The sequence below is a fragment of the Lepidochelys olivacea genome, assembly GCF_965140295.1.
Source record: "Lepidochelys olivacea isolate rLepOli2 genome assembly, chromosome: 27".
Lineage (NCBI taxonomy): Eukaryota > Metazoa > Chordata > Testudines > Cheloniidae > Lepidochelys > Lepidochelys olivacea.
In genome coordinates this window covers 17,290,216-17,302,404 of record NC_140437.1, presented here as the reverse complement: position 1 = coordinate 17,302,404, position 12,189 = coordinate 17,290,216, and the positions used below count along the sequence as shown (strand labels likewise).

The 12,189-nt window shown below is 52.3% G+C and overlaps 1 protein-coding gene across 1 annotated transcript; it reads right to left on the bottom strand.

Moving 5' to 3' along the window:
* Positions 1-1,046: 1,046 nt before the first annotated feature.
* EIF1 (eukaryotic translation initiation factor 1) lies at positions 1,047-3,989 on the bottom strand. Its single transcript, XM_084615469.1, has 4 exons — positions 3,808-3,989; positions 3,264-3,427; positions 2,480-2,581; positions 1,047-1,267 (listed from the first exon to the last, which is right to left on the bottom strand). The coding sequence occupies exons 1-4, from the start codon at positions 3,836-3,838 to the stop codon at positions 1,223-1,225; spliced, it is 342 nt and encodes a 113-aa protein (XP_084471595.1). The 5' UTR covers positions 3,839-3,989; the 3' UTR covers positions 1,047-1,222.
* Between the last annotated feature and the right edge of the window lie 8,200 nt (positions 3,990-12,189).

The following is a 12,189-nucleotide window of genomic DNA, read 5'->3' as shown; positions in this document are numbered from 1 at the left end:
CATCTTTCTCTCTCCCCTTTAGGGTTAAACATCCCTCCTCGGTGGTGTGAGGCAACTGCCAGGCTGAGCCAGGAGCCTGGCAGTTGAAGTGATGAAGTGAGCTGTAGCTCACGAAAGCTTATGCTCTAATAAATTGGTTAGTCTCTAAGGTGCCACAAGTCCTCCTTTTCTTTTAACTTTTCATAGAAATCCCATCCGAGCAACTCACCAGGAAAGGTTGTCCAGATGTTTGCACAGCAATGGCTGATGCAACAAAGGAAGCCACCTAGACTTTGGTAAGTCACATCTGTCATTTTCCACCCTCAGCCCCAGTAGAGCAAGCCAATTGGCTGACTAGCATAAGTTATACATGGCCCCAAACTTAGAACAGCAGCAACTAGAGCCCCTCTGGCTCAAACAGGAAATTGAATCCACCAGGCAGGTGTTTTTGAAAACCATTTTTATTTAAATAAGGGTTTAAATACATTACATACAACATTAAAACTGAAACGAAGAATCTGTTGCTTCACAGGGCATTGGGCAGCAGTTACTAGTAACATGTAAGCTCTGCAGCTCTATCTACAATGATCCAAAAATTGATCCCTTGTCAAAAGTTTAACCCAAGGTAATGTTTCCTTTGATCACTCTACCCTGTATCTTTGGGTTTAATGATACCAACAGCTGACTTGGCCTGAGGTCGAGACATTCAGCCTTGGAGAAGCCAATCTTCCAGGTATCTCCTAAGGCAGATTTCTTCAGTTACTCTTCTTGGTCAGTCAGTTTGTGCCTAGACCACACCACCTCCAGAAGCAAGCCCTGCCTACAGGATGCTATTTCCCCATTCAGTGTCACAGCTCATGTTTGGTGCCTCATGCGTTTAGGCACCTCAAGTATTAAAGTCCATTTAAATGGAAAGGAAGCTGGACTGAAGAGAGATTCAGACAGAGTCTCTGGACAGACTTGTTGAGTCCCTGGACTTAACACAAACTTCTGGTTATTTTTAGCTTCAGGCTGGACACTGCCTGATTTACCTCGGTTTAAATGAGGGACAGCAAGACGAGACAGCATGGCTCTTGCCAGTTTATTACATCGCTGAGTTACACTAGTCCAGACTAAAACAGCAGGCTTCAGATGGTTACATTACACAATCCAGCTGGCTTTAAACTTATGACAAGGGACAGAAGGGGATTTTACTCATCGCAAGGCAGTCCTCTCACTTAAAGCGTCAGAGACCCACTGGCACTTAAAACCCATGGACCTTCAGCTGGTCGTCTTTAGCCAAACCAATCTGTGAAAAAAAAAAAGACATGAACATGCCTTACAGAACACTAACCTGGTGAACCTCTGACATTCAGATACTGGCTAAATTTCCAAAGCTCCTGTCACCAAGGAAGCACAAAGCTACGACATCAAGAACTAGACTGAGTCCCTAGAAATGGAGGATTGGGCCAAAAGAAATCTGATGAGGTTCAATAAGGATAAGTGCAGGGTCCTGCACTTGGGACGGAAGAACCCAATGCACAGCTACAGACTAGGGACCGAATGGCTAGGCAGCAGTTCTGCGGAAAAGGACCTGGGGTGACAGTGGACGAGAAGCTGGATATGAGTCAGCAGTGTGCCCTTGTTGCCAAGAAGGCCAATGGCATTTTGGGATGTATAAGTAGGGGCATAGCCAGCAGATCGAGGGACATGATCGTTCCCCTCTATTCAACATTGGTGAGGCCTCATCTGGAGTACTGTGTTCAGTTTTGGGCCCCACACTACAAGAAGGATGTGGATAAATTGGAGAGAGTCCAGCGAAGGGCAACAAAAATGATTAGGGGTCTGGAACACATGACTTATGAGGAGAGGCTGAGGGAGCTGGGATTGTTTAGCCTGCAGAAGAGAAGAATGAGGGGGGATTTGATAGCTGCTTTCAACTACCTGAAAGGGGGTTCCAAAGAGGATGGCTCTAGACTGTTCTCAATGGTAGCAGATGACAGAACGAGGAGTAATGGTCTCAAGTTGCAGTGGGGGAGGTTTAGATTGGATATTAGGAAAAACTTTTTCACTAAGAGGGTGGTGAAACACTGGAATGCGTTACCTAAGGAGGTGGTAGAATCTCCTTCCTTAGAGGTTTTTAAGGTCAAGCTTGACAAAGCCCTGGCTGGGATGATTTAACTGGGAATTGGTCCTGCTTCGAGCAGGGGGTTGGACTAGATGACCTTCTGGGGTCCCTTCCAACCCTGATATTCTATGATTCTATGAAATGCATGAACATTATAAGCAATACACAGTTTGAGAAAAATGCAGGCAATTTTTTGAATACCTCTCCACATTTCTGATTCTTATTCTACCTTTTGGTATCAGGAAATATCAGATCCAAAACTAACACCTCATTAAACCACAGCAAATGGAGGCATCTCTTTAATTGTAAAGAAATTATACTAAGGTTGATAAAGTTACAGTGAATACCATCTGTTAAGTGCTGGAGCACAAATTCTAGAAAGGAACGTCATACCTCTATGAGGAACTGGCATATGTTCTTGCGCTGGTCACCTTGCAGCTGAATCACTTCTCCATATTCAGGGTGTTCAATCACAGTACCATTGCAAGCAAATTTCTATGAGTAGAGAAACCATATTTTGGCAAAAATGCAGTGCAGGCCAGATATCGGCCTGTCCCATAATGCAGGCACCCGCCATACAGGGTCATCTTTCCACATGGAAACATAAGAAATCTATGGACTTTGACCAGTTCCTGGAACTTAGTTTTTTTTTTTTTTTTTAATATCAAAGCTTTGCAACTATTAGCCTCAGAGGCTTGAGACTTCAGTTTGACAGCAGCTCTACAGACCAGTTTTCATCCTCATGTGCCCCTGCCAGTCAGCTCATCCACGCACTTTCAAGCCCCCCCATTAGTTTGGTAGCATTCCAGCTTCACCACCCCCTGCAAGGCAGCAACCCCCCTCCCCACCCCCCCGGCAGGCCCCCTCCACCCCACTGCTCATTAAAACCCTCCCCTCCCCCTCTGCCCAGTAAACCCACCCCCCCCAGGAGCCTCCCCCTCCCCCACTGCCCGATAAACCCCCCGCCCCGCTCCCCATGGGAGCCCCCCCAGTTAACCCCCCCTTCCCCCCCGCCCCGCTCCCCATGGGAGCCCCCCCCAGTTAACCCCCCCTTCCCCCCCGCCCCGCCCCCCATGGGAGCCTCCCCCTCCCCCACTGCCCAGTAAACCCCCCCGCCCCCCATGGGAGCCCCCTTCCCCCCCGCCCGATAAACCCCCCCCCCCGGGCCAGCCCCCACCTTCTTGAAGGCCTTCACCAGTTTCTTTTTATCGTAATCATCCGCGATGCCCTGGACAGTGGTGAGGGTTTTGCGGCCGTTGCGCTGCTGGATCCTTATATGGATGTAGTCCTCAGTGCCGCCGGGGAGCAAGTCATCACCCTTACTTGCATCAGCAAAGGGGTCTGGGGGGAGAGCGCGCGTGAGCCCCGCTGACCCCCCCCGCCGCGCGGGGGCCGGGCTCGTGACGTCACCGGCGAGTCACGGGGCCGTGACATCAGAGGGGGGGGGAGAGAAACGGAGCCCGCAGGCCCCGCCCTTCCCCGGGGATTGCGCCAGTCCTGCCCCGCCCGAAAAAGAAAAAAAAACAAAAAACCCCGACGCCATCGAAACAGCGCTCGCCATTGGACGGCGGCTGCGTCGGTCACGGCAGAGCCCGCCCCCCCCGCTGACGCAGCGATCCGGGGACTAGAAACTGCGCCACCGCGAGGCCCCGCCCCCAACCACCCGCGAGCGCCAGCGGCCGGGCCCCCGCCCCCCCCGCGCGCCGGCCCCGCCCCCTCACCGAAGGAGTGGAGGTTCTGGATAGCGGACATACGATACGCTTCCCTTCCCTCGGTGGAGGCGGCGGCGGGAGCGGGCGGGCGGCGGCCGGGCGGCGAGGGCGGCAGCGGCTCGAGCGGGTCTCTCTCGGGAGGGTGATGCTCTCGCTGTGGCGGCTCGAGACCGTGTCAGGGGGGCGGGACCGGCGCCGCCGGCTTATATAGCCGCCCCTTGTGACGCCAGCGCGCACGGGAAGCGAGGGCTGCGATTGGCCTGGGGCGGGACACGTCACCGCGCACGGAGGGGGAGCCGCGGCCTGACTGGCAGGGGTGGGGCCGGGCGCGTGCGCACTGGGGCCCGGGACGGCGCTTGGCGCCTGCGCGTTGAGGGGTGCGGCCTGGAGCATGCGCAATGGGACGGGAGTGGCCTTAGTGGGACAGGGCCGCAGGGTGGGGGAGGGGAGCCGGGGCCTTGTCTCCCTTCCCGAGCCCCGCAGCGACCCCCAGCCCCTCCCCCACCCTCTCCGTCCCCCCCCCCGAGCCCCTCCCCCTCCCCCTCCCGCCATCGCCCCCCAGCCCCCCGCCCGCAGGGGCCTGGAGTCGCCAGGAGTGAACGGGAACCTCGTGCGAGGAAACCGCCAGGAATGAACCCAAGGGACCCCCCCGGCCCCCCTTAGTGCCCCCCCCGGCAGCTCTGGGAAGTGCCCTGCCCCCGCCCCCCAGCCCCACTCCCGAGGGCACGGCCACAGCTGCCAGCTTCCTCGCGGTCAAGGAGCCCCTGGGCTTTCCCCATCAGCCCCCCGGTGACTAGCCCCCCCCGGCGTGCAGTCTGGGGCTGGGGGGGCCCGCTGTGCACCCCCGGCTCCCCCCGGCCCTGCCGATCACACAGAGGAAGCAACAAGCTACTAGCCAACGAGCAACTCACAAGCCAATTAAGTCACAAACAAGCCCCCTTTCTGCGTGTTTTTGGCGGGTTTGGCATGTCTGGAGGCGTGTGGGGCCCCCCCCGGCCTGCCCGGCGCATGCCGCGCCGCGTGTCCATCTGCACCAGAGAGCAGCACGAGGGAAACATGCTGAGCCACCCGGCGGAGGGGCTGGAGGGGACTGAAGGTCGTGGGTAAAACCAGGGTTTTGTGGGAGCTGTTTATTGTTATCATCACAGATAATTTTGAGGCTCCCAGAAGCAGCTGAGAGACAAGGCGGGTGAGGTAATATCGTTTTCTGGACCAACGCCTGTTGATGAAAGATGCACGCTTTTGAGCTTACAGAGTTCTTCCTCTTTCACGAACAGACCTTGGTCCAATAAAAGAGGAAGAACTCTGTAAGCTCAAAAGTGTGTATCTTTCATCGACAGACGTTGGTCCAGAAAACGATATCACCTTACCCGCCTTGTTTCTCTAATATCCTAGGGACCTACATGGCTCCATCAACGCTGCGGGAAGCGCAGAGGAAGGTATCATCCTGCACCAAGAATCTCAACCAATCATGTTTTGACCAACTTAAATTCCCCCTGGCATTTCAACTGCCTACAGTAGAACTTCAGAGTTACAAACACCAGAGTTATGAACCGATTGGTCAACCACACACTTTAATTGGAGCCAGAAGTACACACTCAGACAGCAGCAGAGACAAAAAAGTATATACAGGGCAGTACTGTGTTAAATGTAAACTAAAAAATAAAGGGAAAGTTTTAAAAAGGAAGATTTGACAAGGTAAGGAAACTTTCTGTGCTTGTTTCATTTAAATTAAGATGGTCGAACGAAGCATTTTTCTTCTGCATTGTAAAGTTTCAAAGCTGAATTAAGTCAATGTTCAACTGGAAACATTTGAAAGAACAATTATAACATTGTTCAGAGTTACGAACAACTTCCATTCCCGAGGTGTTCATAACTTGAGTTTCTACTGTAAATCACTCCACTTCCTGTCCTAAACTGTTGTGTAGCATTGCGGGTACAGAGCAGCTGCCCCATTCCACTTAAGAGGTAGCTGTGTGAGTGGTGGGTGAATTGATTGCTACATACATGCTCAGTTGAAATACCACAAAGCAGCAGCTTTCTGAGCACCTTGCCAGGCACTCATGACACCCTGGACAACACATCTCACCCAGCATCCAGTCTGCTCAAGCTGTGACACCAGAAGTGGCTCCTTATAAACTGTAATTACAGTCAGCGTAAATAGACTACTGCCCTCCAAACTGCAGCTTGGCATTGCTGAAAACAACTCACTGGGTGGGATCTTATGACCAGCAGAGGCTTATGCTCTGGTCATTCCATCCATTAATCCAGCCCCCTCTGCCTGCGGCCCTTGGAAATGAGAGAAGGGCCGTGGGGGTGAATCTATCACCTTGGGTTTGTAAGAATCTGCTAAGCCCCAATCACTTGTCAGCAGGAATTAGTTGTCTCAGATCAAATCCTTTCCCCAAACCTTGTGTGGATGGGCCTGTAGCTGAACGCAATTCAAAAAGAGAAGCATGTAACCCTGTTTCCAAGTCCTTCTAATCCAGTGGCTAAGAGGCTGGATCTCAGCAGTCTGTGCTAGCTACAGTTATCAAAAGACGATGTATAGCTTTCCCGCTGTCCCGTGGTAGCCAAAACCCCCATTCCCAGACTGGCTGGGAAGTGTCTCCCCACGGTGCATCCACTTCCCAGACTGGCTGGGAAGTGTCTCCCCACGGTGCATCCACCATACGGAGTAAAACTGGATTGGAGTTTAATTGTGGGTTCTTCTTTGCAACTGAACTTGACATCCAGCTCCTGGTGTTTTATTTTTTTTTAAAATACACTAAAAATTCAAATAAAGTAATAGAAACAAAACCCGTAGAGATCCACAGGAATGAGACACCTGCCTCTGTGGAGCGGTTACCTCTGGGGAAACTGACTGACACCCCTCTCCCTCGCCGCCCAGCCCTCCTGGAGACATTTGGGGCTACTGCATTGTATTTACTGCACTGAGGTTTGTTGAACCTACAGTTCATCCATCCCGCCCACATCTCTGGAGCCCTCAGCTTTCATGAGGTTGCTGGTTTTCGGTTCAGCTCTGGGAGGAATTCACTGAGAGACCATTTTGCTACCAGCTGTGATGCCACCTTGTGGCACCTGTGAGCAACGACGTTATTTAGGGATTGCAAAAAGAACAGGAGGACTTGTGACACCTTGGAGACTAACCAATTTATTTGAGCATAAGCTTTCGTGAGCCACAGCTCACTTCATCGGATGCATTCAGCTCTTGAAAGCTCATGCTCAAATAAATTGGTTAGTCTCTAAGGTGCCACAAGTCCTCCTGTTCTTTTTGCGGATACAGACTAACACGGCTGTTACTCTGAAACCTGTCTTTAGGGATTGCGTCATCCTTGGTAGTTCTATTGATTTATAAATAATAGATTTTAAGGTCAAAAGAACAGGAGGACTTGTGGCACCATAGAGACTAACCAATTTATTTGAGCATAAGCTTTCGTGAGCTACAGCTCACTTCATCGGATGCATGCAGTGGAAAATACAGTAAGAAGATATATATATATATACACACACAGAGAACATAAAACAATGGGTGTTATCATACACACTATAATGAGAGTGATCAGTTAAGGTAAGCTATTACCAGCAGGAGAAAGAAAAAAACCCCACAACCTTTTGTAGTGATAATCAAGATGGGCCATTTCCAGAGACCACTGTGGTCATCTAGTCTGACCCACTTCTCCAACTAGCATCAACACATGTCCAGCCTTGAGGTGCTCCACAGCTAAATGGATTAAAAGCTACCTATTTGTTTTACCATATAGAGAGGTGGGTACACCTCAGTGCATTTCACTGTCCATGGCTGGGATTTCTAAAGCATCTGTCCCCTGTATTTGTTTCTGTGGGCTGGCTTCATGGGAGAGCCTGCTCTGTTTTTTCTGAAATGTGAATTTGCTGTACCAACATCCGGAATAAACAGATGGGTCTTTTCTCTAGGATAACGTGCCTGCTTTTCTGGTCATGCTTTCCCTTCAGAATGGACCAGATGCCATATCTGGCAGCATCCCTTCCGCAGTCTCTAGGTGATAGAGACATAATTATACCTGTATATAGTGTCTCGCAGCCAGACAGGCCCCAAAATACTTTACATCATTCGCTTCTGATTGGAATGCAGCCACTTCTGAGGTGGCCCCTGCACTGTGACAGCAAACCTGTATAATGGTGGTTAAGGTGGAAAGGGAAGAACCACCGAAGCTACGGGGGGGATTTAGGCTGGCAGGGCTGGGAATTACCGAAGTTGGAGAACGTCCGACACTCCAACTCTTGTGAAAGGTGCCATGGAATCAAATCTTTTAATGACCATAATTGACCAGGGCCTGAGTTTTACATCCCATCTTAAGATGAGCACTGCCGTAGTGACTCTCAGGGAAGAGCACCACCTCTAGAGTGACCGCAAGCACTTCCTATAGCCAATCGATTGTTTTCTTGTTTCCTGTCTCTACGGTGCCATCAGAGCAGTCTAGACACCGAGAACTTCAACAGAGCAATCTACCCCCTGTATCTCCAGTCCACGGGCTGACAGTGTGGACTGATCCCTTGTCCCAACCTTTGTCAAGCCATCCCGGAAGTCACTAGTCTGTATTCATAGAGATTTGGGGAAAAGGCGCCAATTGACCCCTCCCAGCTGTTCCAATAAAGACCTTTTGAGCGGTAAAACAAAGAGAGAGGAAGACTCAGAGAGCGCGTCGCGGTTCAGAGCTACCCCAGCAGCTGGCTGGAAAATGAAAACGTGAACATTTTAGTTGAAATATTGCCCCTTTATTTCAACCCGAGTTTTCCAGCCGGCCCGAGGTCCCTGCGGTGATCGCAGGCCCTGCGCACCTCCCTTGTGCTGCAGCCTCAAGCAGGCAGAAAATGGCGGCAGGGCACAGGTTACTTCGCAATCATAAAGGCTAGAAATGCATTTATTTTCTGCCAAGCCAGATGGGAAATGCCCTCCCCATGCACGCTGCAGGGAAAGTTTCCGTCTCACTTGTTTGACCCTTTGCTTTGTGCGACTTAGTGACCTCGAGGAGTTCCTTAGCCTGGAATCTGGTGTGATATCTATTCAAACGGGCAAAAAGTCCTCGGTGGGAAGCATTTGTCCTGGAGTGTCCACAAGGTGGCACTGTTGATCTCTCTTGTGAGCTCAATTGTGCCATCCAAACTTCTGTATCCAATGCATGTGCATTTAAAAGAGTGAATTAAATCGGTGCAGGATCCGTTTACACAAAATACTTAGTAAATTACCACTCCTATCTGCATGCAGGCCTAAGTCTAGTTCTCTGTGGTTGACAAGCTCTGTGCTTGCAAACTTGGCAATGTGGAGCCTGACAGCTTGGTTTTCAGGGCGCCATTCGGCATAGCCCAGGCCCACGGCAGCGTATAACCAGGAACACCTGCTTTTTGCTGAGACGTATCGAGGACGTGGCGAATTGGAGTGGGGACCCCGTAGCCAGACAGATGTTATTTATGAGTTGTTGAATGATACACTACAGGGCTCTACTCTACAGGGCACCAACAATCCCCTCAGCAGGGTAGGAAGACTGACTTTATCTGCAAAGTTCCTGTTAGACCAGGGGTGGGCAAACTTTTTGGGCCAAGGGCCACATCTGGGTGGGGAAATTGTATGCAGGGCCAGGGCAGGGGGTTGGGGTGCAGGAGGGAGTGCGGGGTGTGGGAGGGGGTGTGGTGTGCAGGAACGGGCTCAGGGCAAGGGATTGAGGCAGAGGTGGGGTGCGGGGTGTATGAGGGGGCTCAGGGAAGGGGGTTGGGGTGCAGGAGGGGTTTGGGCTCCAGCCTGGCACCGCTTACCTAAAGCGGCTCTGGGGTGGCTCCCTGCCTGCCTGCCCTGGCCCCACCACCGCGCCGATCCGAGAAGTGGCTGGAACCACGTCCCTGCGTGGCCCCTGGGGGTGGGGGAACAGGGCTCCGTGTGCTGCCCTTGCCACGCCTCCAGGCACCTCCCCCGAAGCGCCCATTGGCCACGGTTCCCCGTTCCTGGCCAATGGGAGCTGCGGGGAGCCGGGAGCTGGTGCCTGGGGGCAAGGACAACACACAGAGCCAGGGCCAGGCGCCCCAGAGGGAATGAACCCAACAGGGAATCATCCAGTGATCCATCCCCCACCACCCATTCCCAGCTCCTGGCAAACAGAGGCTAGGGACACCGTACTCTTCCCCTTGCTCCACCCCCTGGTGTTGTTTCTACCTGTGTACCCGCATCACACACTTAAGCCTGGTCGACACACTAGGCAATCAGGTCGTCCGAACTATGAAAAATCCACCCCCCTGAATGGTGCACTTAAGCCTAAATCCCCGTGCAGACTGTGCTAGGATAACAGAAGAATTCTTCTGTCATCTTAGCTACTGCCTCTCGGGAGGTGGGTTACCTACGCCGACCGGAGAACTACACTGACCCTGGGGCAGCTGCGCCGCTGCAGTGTTTTGAGTGTAGACAAGCCCTTAGATTGCAGGCCCTTGGGAGGAAGGAACCGTATTTTTGCTATGTATGCGTACAGCACCAAGCGCAGGGAGGCCTGATCTCCAGTTGAGGCATGTAGGTGTTACTGCAGTACACAGCATATCAACCTAGCAAGCCCAGCCCAGTACTCTGCAAACACATAATGGAGGAAAAAAGAAGTCAAAGGAACACTCCCACTTCAAGCCCCTGGAAACTCTTCAGTGTATTGTAGGAAGGGGGAGGAGGGTTGGTTTACATGTACCGTTAGCTGAACTAGCCAAGTCCTTGTGAAGAACAGTTGGAAGTCATTTGCAGCCCCAGGGAATTACTGCCGATAAACCCAGGGAGGGCTGGTCTTTCGGGCCGATCGAGCTCCGCTCCAGTTCAAGGAGGATGTTGACAACCTGGAGAGGGTTCAGGGAAGAGCCAGGAGAATCATCAAAGGGCTGGAAAACGCGCTTAGTAGCAACTCCAGGAGCTGAGTCTGGTTAGTTTATCGAAGAGCAGATTAAGGGGTGAGTTGACCACAGCCCCTAAGTACCTGCAAGGGGAACAAATATTTGATAATGGGCTTTTCAGTCTAGCAAACAAAGGTCTAACCTGAGCCAATGGCTGGGAGCTGAAGCTAAAGACATTCTGACAGGAAACCAGGTGGAGACTTTTAACAGGGAGGGTCAGTAACCCCTGGAACAGCATCCCAAGGGTGGGGGAGGGGGATTCCCCCTTACTGGCCATTTTAAAATCCAGATTGGGTGTTTTTCTAGAAGATCTGCTCTAGTTGGACCAGGAATGAAGTCAGGGCAGCCCCATGGCCTGTGTTACACGGGAGGTCACAGGGGTCGTTTCTGGCTTTAGAATCAAGGAATTTATTAACCCTCAAATTTCCCCTAGCCATATAGTTTTTTTGCCAAAGTATTTTCAGCTCCTCCCCTTCTGCAAATGCCCAGCCACCTTGGTCTCTTCTGCTGTTTGCCAATGGCTGATGCTGGGACAGTTGGCTTGGCTGGTTCCGGTACCTGTATGTGTCACTGGATGAACGTGGCTGCAGGTGCCGTCCATACACACTGGACAGGTGCAGGCAGGTACCGAGGGCAGGCAGCGCATGCGACCCTCAGTGCCCCAGCTGGAACCAGAACCAGAAATACTGGCAGGCCGGGACTCCATCCCTGTTTTGCACGGAGCAAAGAAAACAGAAACAATTCCTCAGGCACCAGCCCCGCTGGTTCACCTTGTTAGGACCACATCTACTGCCCCAGAAATGCAGTACGGGCACTGGCTGCGGGCAACTAAACTCGTGCTAGATGAACCCTTTCTCTGCTGGCTCTCCACCACGCCCGCTGTAGGCTGAGACCCGACGGAACGGCAGGGCAGCGCGGCAGGTCTGTGCTACATAAACGAGGCTGGTGCCTTCAGCAGCTCAGCATGTGGTTAGAGCACTGGCGAGCAACTCAGGAGCCCTGGGTTCTTGGCCCCTGGCCTGCTGGGTGACTTTGGGCAAGTCACAGCCCCTATCTGTGTCTCAGTTTCCCCATCTGTAAAATGGGGATAACGATACTGGCCTTTGCAAAGTGCTTTGAGATCGACTGATGAAAAGGGCTAGAGGCGAGCTAGGGGTTATTGGTACCTGGGTAAACCTGGAATAATTAGCAGGTGGCTAAGCCAGTTTTTGGCTTTCTGTTGTTTCTCTTCCACAGCTCAGACACAGCCTCCAGGCTCAAACATTCTCACGAAGCAGCTTGTCTTCCCCAGCATGCTTCCTGTCGCCCACACGCACTGGCTGGGCTCTTCATGGACAGCCCTGATCTGAGAATGCCAAGGAAGCAGTCAGGGGGATCCGAGGGCTGGGTAGTCGCAGGTCCTGCGTTCGGGAAGGCGGGTGGCTGCTGGGGGGAGGAGTGTACTGTCAGAGCCTGCACAGTGAGAACGAGAACAGACACAGCTGGGGCGATGTA